At 60.6% G+C, this 19350-nt stretch overlaps 2 protein-coding genes across 6 annotated transcripts in view; one reads left to right on the top strand and one right to left on the bottom strand.

Annotated features, from left to right (window-relative positions):
* Positions 1–29: 29 nt before the first annotated feature.
* On the bottom strand, positions 30–8900 carry TMIE (transmembrane inner ear). The gene is made up of 4 exons (XM_027585606.1): positions 8479–8900; positions 5031–5148; positions 1568–1717; positions 30–1297 (listed from the first exon to the last, which is right to left on the bottom strand). Exons 1-4 carry the CDS (start codon positions 8554–8556, stop codon positions 1191–1193), a joined length of 453 nt encoding a protein of 150 aa, XP_027441407.1. The 5' UTR covers positions 8557–8900; the 3' UTR covers positions 30–1190.
* Positions 8901–13941: 5041 nt separating this feature from the next.
* Positions 13942–19350, top strand: part of ALS2CL (ALS2 C-terminal like) — a 30033-nt gene continuing 24624 nt past the window's right edge. For all 5 annotated transcript variants that reach the window (XR_003518295.2, XR_003518296.2, XR_003518298.1 and 2 more), the window contains exons 1-4: positions 13942–14020; positions 17837–17962; positions 18655–18853; positions 19196–19261. Coding sequence is in view for 2 of the 5 variants with exons in the window: in XM_027585495.1 (XP_027441296.1) it covers positions 17860–17962; positions 18655–18853; positions 19196–19261 (368 nt within the window). In the remaining 3 variants the exon portion in view is untranslated. The remainder of the gene's footprint in view (positions 14021–17836; positions 17963–18654; positions 18854–19195; positions 19262–19350) is intronic.

Here is a 19350-nt window from a genome sequence, read left to right as displayed (position 1 = left end):
GCTCCGGGGACAGGGCATCCTGAGGGGTCGTCTGAGCGGAAGGCACTCAGCTTTATTTACACATCCTGGCAGGCCACGGGGCAGCTCCCCCAGCTCAGGAACCCTGGCGTTTCCAGGCCCAGGTGTGCGCGCCTCGGTGGGGGTTTGCCACCCTCCTGAAATGCCTCTGCCGTCAGTCCCCGGGTGGTGTTTGGGCCTTCCCCCTCCGGTCAGCAGTGACTCTCTGAGGTGATAGAAGGTTGAGGTGGTAGAAGAGGAGGCTGTGTGCGGCTCTGCTCATCGGGCGGAAGGCTGCTTGCTGCCTCAGCGCCCGAGTGCCCTGTGCTGTGAACCCCCGGGGCCCTGACGGCCCCCCACCACCTGGAAAGGACCTCCGGCGGCAGCCCGATGCTCCCCTTGGCTTCTCCAGGGCTCCCTGGATCCCTGAGATGGGGCCCCACTACCGGCTTTCTTCCCTTCTCCCTTTGGCTTGCTGGCCTCAGCCTTCTGCACCCTTGACTCAGCCCTGCAGCTCCCAGCCCCGAACCCCCAGGCCTCGCGCGCGGTCTGGCAGCCTCAGCTCCAGGGCAGTGGCCTGGCCCATGGTATCTGCTGGGCCGGAGTCCCCCTGCCTCCAGGCGGGCGCTCTATTCACCTCCCCGGCCAGGACCCCTGCTGGGCCTGGGGGAGCTCCCTGGCCGCCAGGGCTGCTACCTAGAGAAGTCTGAGAGCCTCATGCTGCCACAGCCTCCTCTAGTGACCCTCTTCTTCCTCGTGGCCGGCCTGGGTGTGGCCTCATACCCCAGCCCCTGCAGTTTGGCCATCTCCTTCCAAGAGGCAAGCCGCGTCCCATCATGCCCTGTAGAGCCACTGCTGTTCCTGGCAGAAGGGACAGAAGTGTGTCTGGGTGGGCGCGGGGCCACTCCACTCCAGGTCTGCAGAGGGACAGTGGCCCGAGACCACCTTTGCTGAGCAGCCATGTGGGTGAGGTGAAAGGAGCGGGGCCCAGGCTGGGAGGTGGGACGCCAGGTGCAGTCCTGGTGATGGGCTGTCAGGATGGGGCCTCAGCAGCCCCCCTCGGAGCCAAGAAAAGGGTGTTCTGCAACCTCTGTGGTCCATGGATGAGCTGGGAGTCTAAGATGCCTGGACCCTGGCCAGGACTTGAGCCCCAGGGCTAGCCAGCCCCAGCTGCCTCCTCCAGGAAGCCCTCCTCATTTTTCCCCTTTCTTCTTCTTGGCCTCATTCTTCTCATCCTCCTCTACCTTGATGGCCACTGTGTCCACACTGTCTTTCTTCTTCTTCTTCTTCTTCTTATCCTCTGTGGGGTGGAGGAGAGGTGGGTGGTAGGAGTGAGGCCGGGGGTCCCAGGGCCCACATCAGAGCCCCCCACACCCAGCCCTTTGCTTCTTCCTTTCCAAACCTCTCCCACCTGCAGAAGAGCTCCTTGTGTTACGGGCCTCACTCGGGCCCGTTTCTGCGCTCTGGTCTCTAGGGACCAGAACCTAAACACCAGGGGAGGGGAGGAGCAGGGCCACTCTGGGTGGCAGGACTGAGGGGGGGAGGGGGCTGCCCCCCCCAGCCTGCTCACCTCCAGGGATCTCCGTGAGCTCGTTGAGTGGGGGGACCGTCTCCAGTTTGTCCGTGTACATCTTGGCTGCCTTCCGCTGCAGGTAGCGGGCTTCAATCTCCTTCCGGGTCCGGGGCACGCGGCAGTTGAAGACGCAGCACAGAGTGATGACTGTAGGGGGGACAGAGCAGGCTTGGCCAAGGCTGGAGATCAGACACCCCAGGAATGATCCCCACATTTCAGACCTGCCCTCACCCGCCTACATGTGTCTCACCCAGGAGTCTCTGGCAAGGAGGCTCTGCGTTTGGATGAGACCCCTGTGGGCTCTGGGATTCTTTCCAAGCTCTCTCTCCTGAGCGGAGCCGACTTTGGGCAGGCACACAGGGGCCCACTCTCAGAAGGGCCTGGCGCTGGGTGTTATGTGCTGCAATCGCTGTTCTTAACAATTTCTGAACAAGGGGGGGTCTCAGGTCCGTAAGTCCTGCCGCTGGTCTCGCTTTCTGACTAGATCGAGGCCCCTGGAGGGCAGGGCAGAGACCTGCACTGGTGACTCCAGCTGTAACCGCCCCGGGGCTGTCCTGTGTTCCCACCCAGGCCTCTCGGCTCCTAGTGCTTCCTCCCCAGGCTCCTAGGAGGACCTCCGACACCCGAGGACGTGGCCGTGTCCTCCTCAACCTCACTGAGGACAAGCCTGGGCTTCTCCTGGCCACGAGGGCCCACCAGAGGGCACAGACCCTGCCCTGGGGCGTTCACCCCAGACAGTTATCCCAGGGGCGGTTTTCTGCTGAAGGCAGCTGTGCCCACGCGAGCTGGGCCAGGGAATGGAGCTGGCCTGTCTAGTGATTGGCAGGACAGGGCAGGGCTGCCGGGACTTGGCTGGACTGAGTTTATTTTTCTAAGGCTCCACAGTCTGACCACCTTGGTCCCGGCCTCAGGGGAGGGGACGGGGCTGCTTCCTATTATAAATCGGATGACAAGACATAACTTCCTGGCAGACTCCTGGGGGCAGGATGGCCAAGCAGGACAAGCCAGGCCTATTTTAGGGAAGATGGATCAGACCAATGTAGCCGGGGCTGGAGCACCCTTGGGGGTCAACTTGTGCAACCCCTTCAGCCAAATCTTGTGGCCCCACTAAGTCTCACCCAGGTTCACAGAATGAAGAAAAAAAAAAATAAATGAATGAATGCGTGAGATGGTCTCAAAGCCTTTGTTCCTGAGGACAGAACTGGACTCCCGAATGGATGGATGGGGGAGCTGCCAGCAATCAGGAGCTCTGGGGGGCTGCAGGAGACCCTAGCAGCAGGTCTGACTGTACAGCGCTGTCCAGGGGCAAACAGCAAGCTTTTCTTATCCAAAGAGCTGGGTTCTAGTCTTCTCCAGGCGCCGGTGTGTATGCCTGACGGGCCCCCATCCCGCTGGCTTGGGTCACCTCTTCCAGCCACCCGCCGGGCACGTCCTCTCACGATGCTTACTCAGGCTCACCACAGAGGCAGGTCTCAGGCCCCACAGGGCCTGGGCTTTGAAGGGAGCTCAGCTATTGGCACCTGGAGCAGGGCTCAGACGCTGCCTCTCACTCCAGGCCTGCCCCACCCAGCCTGGCCGGGTCACTTCTCGTCAAAAGAAGGGAAAAAAACAATGTGTGTTGGATGGAGTTCCAGGGCCCAGGCAGGGGCTTGGAATGTGAGTCCCCAGGCTGGAGGGACCTCCAGAGGGGCCTCCATCCAAGCCCAGGCCCTCTGCACAAGGTTCTGGGGTGACACGCCCCAGACAGCAACGCCACCGAGGCCCAGGCTGACTGGGAGGTAGGAAAGACTGTGCCATCCCTACTCCTAGGGCCCTGCACGGAAGGTAACGAGTGGTGACCAGCGGCTCAGAGGCCTTTGGGACTCTCCCTTACTCTTCTCTAGAAAATAAGAGCTGGTCTGTGTGCTTTATGTCCAAGCGCCTCTTTGGGTCTGACACTGCAACCTTCTGGTGTGGCCCTAGGCACCCCCCCAGGCCCCATCTGGGGCCGAGCAGAGCCCGGAGAGGCCAGTGTGTGTTTAGAGGCCCCTTGGCGTCCTCACTCCTGCTCCCTGGAGTGCCCCAGAGTGGCTCCCTGGACCCACACCCTACACTGCTCTTGCAGGCAGATGCCTCCCTGAACCCTGCCTCTTGGTGCTGGGGTGCGGGGTGGTGGTGGTGGGGGCAGGCGGGTCCACGATCTCCTCCTTGGACACCTAGGCTGGGGCTACAGCCACAACCAGCTATCCTCAGGGCCTCCGCCCAGAGGCCTCACTAGTTCTTGCCTTGGCCAGGAATGAAATGCAGCCTCTTGCTCAGATCCTGCTTCCACTCCAGCCATGAAGAAATGGTGATGGTGGGGTGTGGATATTTTCCCCCAAGGAGGGCCTCCCTGGTGTCAGGAGAAGCACATGCCCATCAGATGTCCTTGTCTCCCTTGGAGTCCTTACATGTGGGTGGGCCTTCCGCTGGGGTGCTGCCCTCCAGGGGACCTCATCCAGGGACAGCTCCAGCTGGAAGTTAAATGCCATTTTCGCTGCCCCGACCTGGGGCGCATGCAGTGAAAATCCTGTAGGGGTTATCTGAGCCCTTGTGCGGGGGCCATTTCCTCCCACCTCTGCCTACACCGTCCCATCTGCCTTTTCCAGCTGCCCACCTGGCAAAACTGCACGCATCCTCTCACTGATGTGCGGCTAAGAGGACCCTCCTCTAAGAAGCTTGTGCGGGCAGAGTGGGTCTTCTTTCCCTTCCTCGCCTGCGTCTCCCCGTATCCTTTGGTGTGTGGGAAACTTCGTCAGACTCTACATTGCACCCTGGCAGCCTCCCCCATCCATTGGCACTTCTCTGCCCCCCTTTCCCCAACTGCAGACCCCTGATCTGGAAGGGCTGAAGGAGCATGCCAAACCCATTTCTGTTGTGAGTTTGCATCCAGCAACTCCCAGTCCCAGGAGAGGAAGGGGTCTCCTGCTTTTAACTGAGGGGGGTGTGAGTCATTCCAGGGGAACGAGAGTTGACAAGGCACGGTTTGCAGCCTGGGAGCCACATCTGCCGGGCGTCTGGGGAGCCTCTAGGCTGAGCTGCGGCCAAGGATGGCCTTGCTGGGGCCTCTGGGTGTGGGCCCTTTAAGCGGGCCAAACTGCAGGAAAAGCATCAGGAGGCCAGCGATAGGGAAAAATGACACGTCCTCATCCTGGTTCAGTGGAGTCCCCTGTAATTATCGTAATTGCCATGTGGCTGTGTCCCAGTTGGGCAGAATACTTCAGGTCACCACCAGCCTGTCAGCCCTCCACAGGGACTTTGTGTAGATCAGGAGGTGCCAGAAACCACAGTGGGCCTCCTGCGGGCGGCTGGCCTGCTTGCACTGCCCGGAATTATTGCTCTGAGCCCCTGGGGGTGGTGCTGGCGGGGGTGGGGGGAGGGCAGGGGGTGCTGTGCTCCTGCAGCTGCGTTGGGGTGGGGAGGGCAGGGAGCAGCTACTCACTGATGGACAACACGAAGAGCGAGAAGATGCCCACCACGTGCCAGAGGCGCATGTCCCAGAACACCACCGTCTCCTTGGTCAGCGGGGGCGGCTTGGGCTTGGGCGGGGCCGTGCTGGGCTGCAGGTCGGGAGAGAGGGAAGTGAAGCCAGGCAGAGGCCAGAGGCTGGGGCTGGGCCGAGAGAGGCCCAGGTTTCAGCAAGGACTCAGCCCGAGCGTTCCAGAATCTCCTAGAATCAAGCGTCTTATCGTCACAGCCAACGCCCTGGACCCTGGGAGGTTCCAGGTTTAGAGCAAGGGAAGAAAGCAGAGCCCCAGAACCGTGGAGCCTGGGGATGCTCGGGGACACCAAGGCCTGAAGGGGCAAAGGTGGATGGCTTGTCCCAATCAGGGCAGCCTGCTAGTCTCCCCTCCTGCTCCAGTCCTGGGCCCCGCAGGCTGATGGGGTCTCAGGACCAAGGCCAGAGACAAGGGGAGGCTGGTACTCTCCTTGGGGGACTTTGCTCCCAAGCATCCTCAGCGTGGGGTGGGGTGTGGAGCTGGACTCAGGGCCTGCGGCTCTGCTGCCTGGCCAGGACCCCCACCAGGTGACCTCAACAGTTGCCTATCCTGCCAGAGTCACCTCTTCTGAGCAGAGGCTAGGCCAGAGTCCTCCCAGGACAGGACCGGATAAATAGTTTGCAATGCGGCAGCGACACCTAGAGGCCAAACGTTGTAAGCACGACTGGAACAAGCCTGAGCTGAGCACAGTTGGCCACCTCCCACCTTCCCAGTGGACGCCACCTTGCCCTGGGAGTCTAGGGGACATGGCCCTACCCTGGGGGACTGAGGGAACAAGGCCCTGCCCTGGTGGGTCTGAGAGGGATAGGACCCTGTCTCTGTCACCAAGTTTGGCTGAGGGATGGGAGGGTGGTGGTTAATGCTCAGAGGGAGAGGACCCTGGGGCATCTGTGGAATTCACTGTCTCCTGATTAACTGAATAAGGACAGACCTGCAGTCTCTTCTGGCTCTCTTGGAAGGAAAGGCAACTCACACCTCAACCATCCATCCAGTCTTTCCCCTGGTCCATGAGCGTGGACTGGGAACCTACCACAAGTCAGGTGCTTCTTCATCTCAAGAACACTGCCCTTCAGCATGTCCCAGGTAATCTGTGTGCTTGGGATTGGCACATGATCCCCAGCTCTTTTATCTTCACCAGGGTAAACTGGGGTGGGCGGCTTCTTACCTCTAGGCCTCAATTTCTCGGTCTGTAAATTGAGTGGGGTTGTTCCAGGGCTCTCTGGGAAGCTCTCTCTACGTAATCAGAGTGGTAACATTGACAAGAAGATACCCTTCCTCAGCATCATCCCAGGGGCCTGGATCCATTTGCGGGGTCAGACACATGTATGTGGGGTCAAGGTACATGTGTGTGGGGTCAGGCACCTCTGTGGGTTCAGGGCACATGTGTGTGGAGTTGGGGCACATATTTGTGGGTACAGAGCACACGTGTGGTTGGAGGGTGCCTGTGTGGTCAGACATATGTCTGTAGAGTCAGGGCCAGGGTCTGGGCAGTGGCGGGGTTCCCGATCTTAAGGCTCAATGTTTTTGGTCCGGCTGGGCTGTATGGCTGGAAGACTCTGAGGTCCAGAGGAGGGAATCTCAGATTTTGAGCCCGGGCAGCTGAGTGCCCACTTCTGACACCTTCTCTTTCTAGCCTTGTTTCAGGGGGAATTGAGCTTATACTCTCACCCTGACAGGGATCTTGGGTAGAGGGTAACAGGTAAGAGTCGGGCATCTCTGGGGTGGGCACTGCTGGAGGTCTAAACTCTAAAGCTTGGGAGCCCCGGCCTCCATCAGCTGGAGACTGATGCCTGTAGGGGCTGTCGTGGGTGGTGCTGTGGACTCCAGCCCTACCCATCTTCCTAGTGCTTCCCTGGATCCCCTGGGCTCAGCCAGGCCCTTGCTCAGGCTGTAGGCAGATGGCAGGCAGATGGACTCCAAATGCAATTTCCCTGGATGAGCAGGGAGAAGATGTGTTCCTGGGGGCTGAAGGGAAGAGTCCTTGGCTCAGAACTGACATGACTCCCACCCTCAGCCTTCTCCTGTGCCCAGGCCAGCTCAGTTTCTGCACCCGAGGCCTCGGGGCAGCCAATAAGGGGCTCATGTACACTTTGTGGGGCTCAAGCTAGCCTGGCTCCCCTTACAGGGACACTGGAGCTGACATCTGACTCCAGCCCAGCCTTTTGATCACACCCCCTGGTCAGCAGCACAGACAGGCTTAGTATCGGGGTGCAGCGCTCTGTCTTGTTTCCCTCGGACCCTCAGGTTCAGGGCTGTGTCCTCTTCGGTCCTCAGGATAAGACTCTGTCCTCCCTCTCCCATCCCTGTCCCCTGGCACCTGCCCCTGAGGGCTCTCCTGGGCGCCTTGCTGTCCCTTGCTCTTCTGCCTCTCTGCTCTCTCCTCTCTGCCCCTGCCTGCACAGGCTCTGAACCCTGCTCCTCCCTAGCCCTGCCTCTCGGGCCTTCTCCCTCTGGCCTCTGGCTCTGGTTCTGGTCTGCTTCTTTGGCTCGCCTTCACAGCTCAGCAGGAATGGGGAACAGGGGACAGGGAAGCTGCAACGGCCCCCACTCTTCTCCTCCCAGCCCTTCCCGTCCCCAGCCACGCTCCTGGCCAGCCACCCCAGCCACGCTCCTTACCTCTTGCTGGGCTATCTCAGCAGCTCCCCCAGCATTCCCAGCTACATGCCCCCTTCCAATTTACCCTCCTCCTTCCACACCAAGACTCATCCACGACTCTTCCCCTGCTCAGATACCTTGGCTGGCTCTCCAACATCACCAGGACCAAGTAAGATCCCCCGAGCCCTGGGTCCTGCCCTGCCTGCACCTCCCCTCCAGGGCCAAGTGCCCCACAGGGAGCTGAAGTCAACACATGGCTGCTCTATAAAGGGTCTCCTGACCCCACCCTCCAGCTTGGCAAACCCTCACCTCCTTCCCAAGGCTGGGTCTCCCCCATCAGGCAGGGGAGCCTGAAGGATCTCTGGAAGCAGAAGCTTTTTCTTCCAGCAGACCCTAAGACCAGGGACTAGATCTCCCCTATTAGACTGGAGGTCACTGAAACCAAGGACTATACCTCCCCCACCCCTCCCTGGCCCCCATTAGACCAAAGGTAAGGGCTGAGCAAAGCTGTATCCCCAGACTGGGAATCCTTACAATCAGGGTGAGTCTCCCCCACCAGACAGTTGATCCTGAAATCTGGGGCTGTGCCCTCCCATCAGACCAGGGAACCTAAGGTTGGGGGCTGAGTCTCCCCCACAGCCTGGAAGCCTGGGGCAGGGCCGTGTCACCCCAGGAATCCAGGTCTGCTGGGGCAGTTGGAAGGGGAAAAGCCAGCTCGCAGTCAGAAAGGCGTCCCCTAAGCCTCCGGCCGGCCGGCCACAACCTCCCCGACCCCTCCGCGCCGCTCCGCCTCACCTCCACCAGCTGCCCGGCGACCCTGGCGAGGCAGAGTCCCAGGGCGGCGCCGCCCAGCGCCCAGAGGGGCCCAGCCATCTCCGCGCCCGCAGCTCCGCGCCCGCGGCCGCAGGTGGGGGGACCCTGCCGCGCGGGGCCGGGCGCGGGTGGCCCGGTGACTGCCCCGCCAGCTGGCGCTCGAGGTGGCGATCTGGTCGCAGGCCGCGAGTGGGCATCATTTATTCATCGTCGGTGTCGGGTTCCAGGGCCGCCCGCCCCCACCTCCCGGCGGGTGGAGGGCCCGCCCCCTTGCCGGGGGATCAGAGTCCCGATCCCCCTTCCCCCAACCCGACAGCCGGGCCGAGGGGTGGGAGTGGGTGGGAGGGGGAAGACGGGCTGGGGGCCGGTCCTTGCACAACAGGTCCCACCCCCCACCCGCACCCCCGCCCCACTCGGGCCTCAGTTTCTCCATCTGGGGCAAGGGGAGGGGCTAGCATCTGCTGATCTAGGAGGCCCTTCCCAGTCTGACGTTCTGAATTTGAAAAACCCTACTGGACCCAGGCTTGTGGCGGTAGTTGCGGGGGGGAGGGGGTTGGCAGGCAGGTTGCCATAGGGACAGGCGCTCAGGGATGTCCTGGGCTTTCTGGGCTGGCTTCCTGCCCAGAAACGGCTCTGGTCACTCTGGACACCAGAGCTAGAGTGGGGGATGGGGACCAGGGGATGGTATGGTCAGAGTCTCTAGTTGTGGGTACTATGGGAGGTTCCTGAAGAAGCCAACATCTGCTGCCCCACGGGACAGGGAAGGCTCCACCTGGAAAGCCTGGAGGACCATTTTCTGACTCTGGCTGACCCTGAGCCTCTGCCCCAGTCTGAGCCCCAATTGTCACTCCAGTCTGAGCCATGATCCTGACCTCACACTGAACCTGGCCCACATGTACTCTGGTCCTCACCCGGGGATGAGCCTTGACAACCCAGGGCTGGAGGGAGGGAGGATCTGAGGAGCTGTGGAGACCAGGAAGGCTCTGGAGGAGGAGGAGGGAGGTCTGGGGTGGGGAGACTACTCTGGTCCATCCTTCCTCCCTCCCTCCTTTCCTTCTTTCCTTCCTTCCTTCCTTCCTTCCTTCCTTCCTTCCTTCCTTCCTTCCTCCCCCCTCCCTTCCGTTGTTATTTATCTCCTGCCTGCTGAGTGCTGGAGAAGCAGCCTAACTGTTGGACCCCTTCATTCTTCATCACCATAGACAGTGGAGCAGGCTGAGGTGCTTTGGGCATTGGGCCCAACCTCAGAACTAGGGACCCCGTAGATTCAGAGCCCGGAGATGCAGCAGAGGGGCAAGGACCAAAGCGAGCAACAGCAGAGACCAGAAGGCCAGCTGTGGACACTCACAGGGGACAGGTGTGGGAGAACACAAGGCAGGCAGAAAAACAGAAGAGCCACTGGCAAAGGACCGCTGGCCCAAGGGATCCTCGCCAGTAGGTGGCCAAGTCTGGGGGCTGGGTGGGCTGGGCCACCCCAGGCTCCCCAGGCTTGTCCTAGCCAGGCAAACAGGAATTCTACTAAAGCTCAAGTCCCTTGCTGAAGCTCCCACTGGTATAGGCCATCTGTTATAGGCCAGGCTTGAGAAAGCCACACTGACCAGCCAGGGAGGTCACCCTTGGGACACAGGGTCAGAGAGGGCTTGGCTGGAGTGCGCTGAGGTTAGTGGGCCTGACAGTGGCCTTGGGCAAGCCATCACTCCTCTCTGCTTTGAATTCCTCATCTGTGGACTGGAAAGGACAAGGCTCTCATTAAGGGGCTCATGGGAGGATTATATGAAACTAAGGAATATGGGAGAGCTGAGCATAGGATGGCTCAGCCAAGGAGAGGTGGGGAGACATTGTTTCCTGTGTAAAGTTCAGTCTTTCCATCCAAGAAGTAGGGCAAGCTCAGTGAAGAAATCTGAAAAGGAATACAGTCACGTGTGTCCCTGTCGCCCCCTGAGATGGTCATTTTTCCGCATGGGTTCCATTTTCTTTGCAGGCTCTTGAACATAGTTGAGATCTCGCTGTATGCTATACCTTTTTACCCAGGGCTTTTACCCAACACGAGAATCCTAGATCCCCATGTCTCCCAAAGGCTCTGTCAAATACTCTCACACAGGCTTTGAAGTCAAACTGACCTAAAAGAACAGGGTGTCCTGAAACAGGACGGTTTTAAGCTTTTATAACCTCAGAGGTATAAAGCTACAGATTTATAAGAAACGCAGTTTGGAAGTTTATTTATTTATCATTTTTTTAAATGTCCTTTTTTTTAATGCCCTGTAGAGATGGCAGAAGACTGAAAAAATTGAAGTTATTATCCAAAGTTCACAAAACTAAAGTAGCATGAAGAAAATTTAAGTAATGACATTTTCAAACTACGTTTCTTATAGATTTGTAGCTTTATACTTTATAACTTCTAAAATTATTAAAGCTTAAAACTAAGACTCCTGGGCCATGATCATCTTGACAGCTGTGAGACCTCCGTGGGCTACTTAACCTCTCTGAGCTTCATTCCCTCATCTGTAAAATGGGCATAACAACAGTATCATGGCACCTGAACATCACCAGCCTTCAGGCAGTGCTAGTTGTTCTGACTGTTGTGGTTATTGTGGATTTTGTGCAGTGTGATATTACAGGGTAGTAAAACCCAACGGCCCTCGTTCAATGCCCTATTGTCAAACATTTGCATTTTCCCCAATTCTCCAAAATGTGAAATACCACAGTGAGAGAAACACCCTGAAAGCTAAAGTCTTTTCCATCTTCGAAGGCTCTTCTTCCTCTCCTCTTTGTACTTATGAGGAATTGAGGCCAGAGAGGGGTTGTGCCCTGCGTTAGGTCACACAGGAACTGAGGCCTCAAACTCGGTCTGTGGCCCCTAACGCAGGGTTCTGCCCCCTGTCCAGTACTATTTCTATTTCTTATGAGGTCCCCAGATACCCCTGCACCCTATCCTACCAGTAGGGCCCATCAAGTCTGGGGTGGCAATGCTCTAGACCCTCAGACTCCTCAGATTCCCCAGCCGGGCTCCCCTGGAAGACAGTGTCCCCCCTCCATACATGGTGGCATGAATGCTGGCCTGCGGAACCCTGTTTGTCCTTTGTGTGCTATTTTTAGCTCCTGTGGGTTTCCGGTAGGGACCCAGACCAGTCTCCTGGGCCTCTGGGTTGGAAGCCATGGGCAGAGTCAGCTGATAGTGGCCAGAGGAAACTGCAACAGTTCTTTCATGGAGCCAGAAATGCCAGGGCTCAGGGCTCAGCTCTGGTGAAGCAGAGGGTTGGGAGTGGGTATCTTCCCAGTCGCAGAGCTAGGCTGGGATCCGGGACATGTTGGACCTAGCCAGGGCTGGAGGTGGCGCGGGGTGGGGCGGGGAACTGGGCTGCCTAGGCCTGTGACACAGTGGCTGGGGCCTGCTGGGAGCTGGCCATATCTGACCTTGTTGGCCCCAGACCTGGCCCAGAATAGCTCTGGGGCTGGGCTGGGCTGGGCCTGGTGAGACCTCTGTGTACAGAAGCATGTGCTTGTGTCCCAGGGCACTCATGTACACAGGAGTGCAGGCATACTCTGCACTTGCCTCTCTGTGGGTCTGAGTGTGAGTTTTAGTGTGTGTTCTGTGGAGCAGTAAGTCTGTGTCCATGGGGATGGGCACATGGTCTGCATGGGCCCATGCACAGGGCTGCCTCCTGAGATGTGCTACATGGGAGTCCTGCCAGTGTGTTCAATAGTAGATGGGTGTGTGTGCACACCACACATCCCCGTGGCTGTGGAATCTTACTTGTGTGCAGGGGATGTGGGAGTGGTGTGTGTGGGTGTGTGCAGATCTGTGGTGGGACTGGGCAGGGCCCCTTGGCTATGTTGCAGGGGACCAAGGGCAGGGGGAGGCTGTCTTTTGGGCACTACTTGGGGCATTACAAATGACTTGGCCCTATCCGAGAGAGAGAGAGAGAGAGGCTTGGCAGGTTTTGCCCCATTTCGCAGATGATAATACCGGGCTTGGCAATGCTGGTGAGGTCACCCAGCCTGGGGGTGGGCGGTGGTGAAAGGAAGACCAGCCCCCAGCCTTCCTATTCCCCTAGATGTGGCTGAACAGGAAGTCTGCGCCGTGGGGAGGAAGCGGAGGGGGCCTGTCCCTTCCTGCTCAAGCCCAGCTCCTCCCTCAGCTACAGGTACAGATGAGGACACCGAGACCCAAAGAGGGGAAGGACTGGCCCAGAGAAGCCAAACAGAAAATCAGCTTCCTCCTGCTTTGGACTCTGTCCTGCCTGCCTTGCTTGTCACACGTGGTGAGAACACACGCTCCTGGAGAGTCTTGCTCTCTCTACATGTGGCCGTGGCCATTCTCCAGCCCTTGACCCTTCCTCCCAAGCCCCAGAAACCCCTTGCCTGGCCACCCCCATGTGCCAGGGGACCCACAGACCCACCAAGACCCCGCTCCTCTGGGAAGGAACCCCTTGAACCATCATGTGCCCCCTCCACTGGGGATCTCTCTTCAGCTTGGCAGGATGGGGTATGACTCCCAACCCCTCAGACTTGAGTAGGGGGTTGGTGGGCCACCCTTTCTGCTCTTCCACTGCCTGTACCAGGCCTGTTGGCCTCAGTGTTGTCAGCCATGAAAGGGGCAATGACTCCTGTCATCCCTTGGAACCCGTGTCCCAGGGGAAGTGATGTGGGGGGACTGGCGTGTCCACTGGAGGGGGACCAGGCGGCAGACAGCAGGCTCCTTTGTTCCAGGCTGAACCACTGTCCTCCCCCTCCTGGGATTAGGCTTCCATCACCCTTTCCAAGGTCGCAGGTCCTAGCGCAAACAAGCGCTGGCTTCTCGCTCTACTGGGCCGTGGAGACCCAGGAGTGGGGGCAGGGGGACTTCCCCAAGGTCACACAGAAAGGAGTAGCGGCTGGCCGTACACATCTGGGCCAAGGGGCCGCGGGGCAGCCTCGGTTTTCCCCACTCTCGGCTTCAAGTTTCTTGTGATTCGGTAAGGGTGGAGATCACAGGGCTGCACCCAGGCCCCAGAGCGCCAGGGGCGAGTGCACCGGAGGGCCCTGCCAGGACCAAAAAAGCCAGGCTGCTTCCTGGAAACCGCCTGCTGTCCTGGGAGCCTTTCCCCGGGAAACCAGGCTAGCCTGGGCCTGCGTGAGTGAGTGTGTGTGTGAGCAAGCCGGCGAATGAGTGAGGGAGTGTGTGTGTGTGTGTGTGTGTGTGTGTGTGTGTGTTTTTCAGGGCACGGAGGACTCAGTCCCCCTCATCTCACTCCCGCTGGGTGCCAGGAGCGTTCGGACCCCGGAGAACTCCGGGGAAAGGCCTTAAGAGTAGACCTCTGGCGGGGGGGCGGACCGACGCCGCGTCCCACCTCCGGCCGGCCGGGTCCGTCGGCGCCCGCCCCAACTTCTACGAGCAACTCCTGGAGGCGGGGCGGGGCGGGGGGGCGTGGCGGGCGCCCGGGGGCGTGGCGGGGGCGTGGCGGGCGCCGGCGCGGAGCAGTGTGCGGGCGGCGGGGAGCGAGCGGCCGCGGCGACACTCCAGGCTCCCGGCACCCGCACCGCACAGGTAAGGGCGGGGCGGAGGTCGCGCGTCTGTGGGCGGGCTCCTGTGCTCCGCGTTCCCCTCACTCCAGGTGGGACCTTCGCCTAGCGCCCCCTTGGGCCGGCCGGTCGCCGTCCCTCCACGACTCCACGGTCCCAGGCGGCACTCACACGGGGGCCGTCTGAGTTTGTCCCAAGGCGCCCTCCGTGCCAGCGGGCTCCGACCTCCTCGTCCTCCCTGCCCCGTGGTCACCCTGCTCAGGTTTAGGGGCAGCGCAGGGACAGCCTCCGCACCCTCGCCTGGGGTGCGAGGGCCGCCCCCTGGACCTCACCCAGCCTGGGAGACTGCCAGGAGGAGGTGGCGCCTGCAGTGAGACCGGCATGGGCAAATGCCTGGTGGCCGGAACAGGATCCCATGTTTGGGAAACTCTGGGGACTGCGTGTGCGGGGGCAGGGAGGGGCAGGGGAGCTGTGAGAGACTGGGAGTGGGGGGTGGGGGGAGATGTCTAGGACAAGAAGCTGGGAGCTATGGAGGGCCAGAGAAGGGGTGCGGGGCGAGAGGCCAAAGTGGAGACTGAGGGGTCACCTGTGGCAGTTGGGCAGGCCCTCTCTGCCCTACCACTGCACTTGCTGGTTGTTTTAGGGCACCCTGGGGCAGCCCAGGAAAAAGTCTCCGTGGCAAGCAAAACTTCCTTGCCTGTCCAGACCAGGAAATACCAGAATGGGTGCCATGACAGGGTGTGGCCCAGGGGCCTGAGGGGCCTGAGGGGCCTGAGGGGCCTTGGAGAGGGTAGGGGAGGCCTCAGTGACCCCGCCTGAGAGCAGTCTGGCGCAGCCAGAGGCGAGGAATGCAGGGGAGAGAGAGGTCTGGCTGCTGGTTAGATCTACACGGGGACGGGCAGCTGACTCACCTGGGCACGCCAAGACTAGCCAGTTCTGTCCTCACCCCGCCCCACAGGGAGCACCAAGGCTGCCTGAGGAGGTAGGAGGCTGGGCCCTGCTGGGAATTTGCTATTTACCCTGAGGCAAGTTGCCTAGCCTTTCTTAACCACCTCACTCAGGTGAGCCTGGTGGGACAGGGAGCCAGAGGCGTGGGTCTGAGTCCTGCACGTGCTCTACAGATAGTGTCTTGACCCTCCGGTTCCTTCCTAGGCCTCAGTTTCTCCTTATGTACCTTATGTGCAACCTACCACTAAACCTGGGTAGAGGGCGAGGGTAAGGAGGCCATGCCCTTGACCAGAGCCGGGTGGATTGGGGGTATGCCAGGTTTGAGCAGGCATTATTCCTGCTGGGTCCCTGGCATGTTATGGCTTAGAACTTCCCCTCACCCCCAAACACACTCATGCCTGGTCTGCTCCCTGCTCTCAAGCCTTTGGTTGCCTCCAGGACGAAGCCCCAAGCTCATCTGCAGCCTTCCTGCAGCCTTCCTCCCCTGCCCACAACCTCACCAGCCATGCTTAACTTCTGGCCTTTTCTCTGGGCAGTGTGCCTCAGTTTCCTAGGGGTAGACATCCCTTTGGGGCCACAGATCTGGAAGGGTCCTAGAGCCGTGTCTGCCAGTCTGGGTCTGTAAGACACATCCTGAGGGGCCCGGGCTGCTTTGAGCGGGGAGGGAGGCTGAGGACCAGGTCTCCACACCCAGAGCAGCTCCCCCCACCAGTTGGTCCTTTCTAGGGAAGGCTTAGATAGTTTGAAAGCTCTGATCTAATCAGACCCCCATTTCATAGAGGCGGTGACAGAGGCATAGAGAGGAGCAGGGCTCTGGCTAAGCTGGAGCATGACCAGGACTGAGCAGTGGGTAGGGGGTCAGCAGGGAGTCCTGTGGGAGCAGCTGAGGTGTGGACCACGGGTGCAGGCAGGTAGGTAGGGGGAGCCCTGCGGGGGGGAGAGGGGGTAGTCTGAGGTGGAGAGGGACAGAGAGGCTCCATGTCCCGGGTGCGGGGTGGCTGGGGTGGGTCCTAGGTCAGTGTGAGTGTGGGGGATACTTGGTATTCAGGACCTCCCAGCCTTGAGCTGTTGACTGCAGGTCCGCACTCGCCCTGATCTGGTTCCTAGTCCGCACCTCCTGTGCTGGCTGCACCCTCTTCCTCTTTAGCCCGTGTCCTCATCTCTCAGTTCAGACCCCGACTGACGGGCTGCCAACTGAGGATGGAAAAGTCATCCCCCAAAGGGCTTTTCCATTCTGTCCGTTTCTGGAGATAATGGGGGAGGGTCAGGCGGACCACACTTGCTGTACCCTGGCCCCTTGGCTGGGCTCTCCTGGTCTGCCTGAGCTGACCTGGAGCGACCTGCCCCAGGTCGGGGAGCGGGGTGCGGGGGTTCCCGGGGCTGCTGCAGGGGCCCGCAGAGAGAGCAGGCCACGTCTGGGTGTCTAGCTGCTTCCCCTTCCTGCCTGTCCCTCCCAAGGCCTCGCCCTCCTGAAGCCATAGCAGCAGGAAAGGTGGGGCAGGAATGCCTGGGCCTGGGCCCTTGGCCAGAGTTCTGAGGCACCGGTCCCACTGCCCCAAAGTCTGTTCCCTGGGAGCTGTAGATTTTGCCAGGGGCCTGGAATGCCCTCTGGTGCCCCTGGGGCTGGGCTGGGAGGGATGAGACCCCTTCCTCTTCACCCTTTTGGGTCTGTCTGTGTTGCCTACCCATTCCAGCAGCTTCGATTATATCTCCCACCCCGCCCCACTCGGCTAACTGCAGAGCCTCAGGGCGTCAGAGCCAGGGAGGGGCAGTGCGAGGGTCTAGGGCTAAAACCCCTCCAACTCTCAACCTTGAGACATCTGGTCAGGTCACTGGGGCGGATGAACTTTGGTGAGGGCACCCAGCTCTGGTGGGAGAGGGTTGTGTCTGCTTGGAGGCTGGGGTGGAGGGGTGGGGGGGTTGGAGCCCAGGCTGCTTGCTGCCCCTCCCTCTCATCAGAAAGCCACATTCCCAGGGGATCCCCTGCCTGCTTGGTGGGTACCTCACTCCAGGGTGGGAAGGTCAAAGACTCAAGCCCACCTGCCCACCTCTACAGCCCTTCCCTCTTTCCTCTGAGCACAGTAGGGTTGGTGGGCTTGGGGGGTACGGAGGATCTAGCTGTCACCCACACTGACCTCACCCTCCCACTGCTCAGCTCCCTCTACAGCTGTCATCACGCCCGTCGCATCTGCAAGTCTGGCTTTGGGTCCTACCACTCCCTTGCCCTGAGATCCTCCATGGCTCCTCCCATGGCCATTTAGATCACTCTTGGTGGGCCACCCTCAGAGCCTGGGCCCTCATGCCCGTGATCCTTTGCTCTCATGGTGTCCCCCCCTGCATGCTTTGTCCTCCTCTCTGCCTCTTTATTTCTTGCCTATCCATGATGGCTCCAGCAGGAGAGCACCTCCCTATTCCCCCAGACCTCTCCTTGCTTACACAGCCCTTTGGATGACGGGGGGTCCTGAGCCATGGCCTTGAGAAAAAGGCTGGGTTTCTCTGACAGTATGTCCTCATTTCCAGAGACTCGGTGGAGAGGGAGTGAGGTCAGAGCACCATCAGATATTACTCTGAGCCCTTGGGAGCCATGGTGGATGTGTGAGCAGGGGAATGAGCCCAGGCCAGAACTGGGCTCGAAGAGCATCTGCCTTTTTGGCTAAAAAGGGATGCTTCCCTGGGCAGTTCTGAGGTCTCTCTCCCACTCGGTCAGGTCCCCTCAGCTGGGCCCAGGGGCAGAGCAGGGCAGGCGTCAGCGGCTAGTCCAGAAATTCCCCTTTGAGGCTGCTCGGGCTGATTGCTCACACCTGTTGTGGGCAGTCTCGGGCACTCGGACGGAAGGCATGGCCCTGACCCAGCCCTCGCTGGTGCCCTACTCCGGCCTGTGCCCCGTTCACAGCTCCTGAGGGCGGTGCTCTGGCCATGTGCAGCCCGGAGGAGGAGGCCCTGCTGCGGCTGGAGGAGGTCTTCTCGGCTACCCTCGCCCGCGTCAACAGCCTTGTCCTCCTGCCCCTGCTCGAAACCAGTGAGTCTCGGCTTGGCGGTGGCAAGGGTGGGGGACACAGGAAGCATCCTGGGGATCCGAGTCCTACCTTGTTAGACCTCCTGAGGCACAGCTTTCTGCGTCTCAAACAGGAGTGGGGACACTTGGTATCGACATCTTCCGATGAGACTGGGGCTCTGGCTCCAGCCGCTGGCTGCTCCCTTCTCCGAGGCGCCCCAGGGGTCGGGCCGTGAACCTCTAGTCTAGACCCAGCTGTGCACAGAGTCAAAATCCCACCTCTTCCAGGGTGTGGGCCTGATTCTCTGCCTGGATTCGCATCCTGCTCTCACCCTGGCCACTTGTGAAGTGACCTTGGTCAGGTGCCTTCCACTTGGGGGCTCTGTCTGAGCATCTGTGGGTGCCAGGGCACCACGGGATCCTACGGACCCCATATCCCAGACCTGAGAAAGCCCAGACACTCAGGGCAGCTAGTGTACTTGGTGGCCCTGGGTCATGAGTGCTGACCCTGTTTCGTGGGGGGGGTGGATATGTGCTCCACTGACTCCTCAAGGGTGCTGCCCCGCGCTCCAGCCTGCCCGTCCCTGCTGAGCTCAAGGGGCCACGTCGGCTTCCTGGCCTGTCCCAGGGGCCCCGAAGAGGCAGGACCCCGGCTGCAGCTCCTGGGCTGTGGGGCGCCGCCCCCCCTCACATTGCGGTTATGCCCCCCGCCCCAGCCCCGGAGCCCTCGGACCCCCAGGGCAGAGAGTGCCTCCGGCTCTTGCAGCGGCTGCACTGGAGCTCCCAGCGGCTCTGGGAGGTGACGGAGGAGAGCTTGCACTCGCTGCGGGAGAGGCTGTGCCACCAGGACACCGTGGGTCTGGAGTCCCTGATGTTGCTGCAGCACGCGGAGCGCGTCCTGCAGGCCCACGTGGAGTAAGACAACGAGGAAGGCTGGGGCTAGGCCTGGGCATCAGCGTGCTCGCCGCTGGGCACCAGGGCTCACCTGGGTCAGGCTTAGGCCAAGGTTTGGGTTTAGGCTGCGGTGGGGCTCACCTGGGGTCGGCCTCAGGCGCTTGGGCCTCAGCCCGGCACCGGCTCAGACACCCCAGACCTGAGCGTTGGGGCCTCCCAGGGGAGAAAGACTGAGTTGGAATTGTCTGGTTGGGGCGGGGCTGCAGCCACTCAGCGAGCGGGATTCGGGGACCCCGGCAGCGCAGGGGTCTGGGTGTGAAGCCGTGAGCTGGGCCTGCATGCTGTCTTCGGTGCTGTCTGCAGGTACATCGAGTCCTACAGTAGCTGTGTGGTGGTGCAGGCCTTTCAGAAGGCAGCAAAGAAGAGGAGGTGAGCCCAGGATGCTGCAGGGGCCCTCTGCGCAGGCGGGGGGTGCCCCGGCGGGAAGGTCACGGAAGTCCCAGCCCCAGAGCAGAGTG

This window comes from Zalophus californianus, chromosome 1 (assembly GCF_009762305.2).
Source record: "Zalophus californianus isolate mZalCal1 chromosome 1, mZalCal1.pri.v2, whole genome shotgun sequence".
NCBI classification, from domain to species: domain Eukaryota; kingdom Metazoa; phylum Chordata; class Mammalia; order Carnivora; family Otariidae; genus Zalophus; species Zalophus californianus.
Note: the sequence above shows the minus strand (reverse complement) of the source record. Positions and strands in the feature narration are given on the sequence as shown.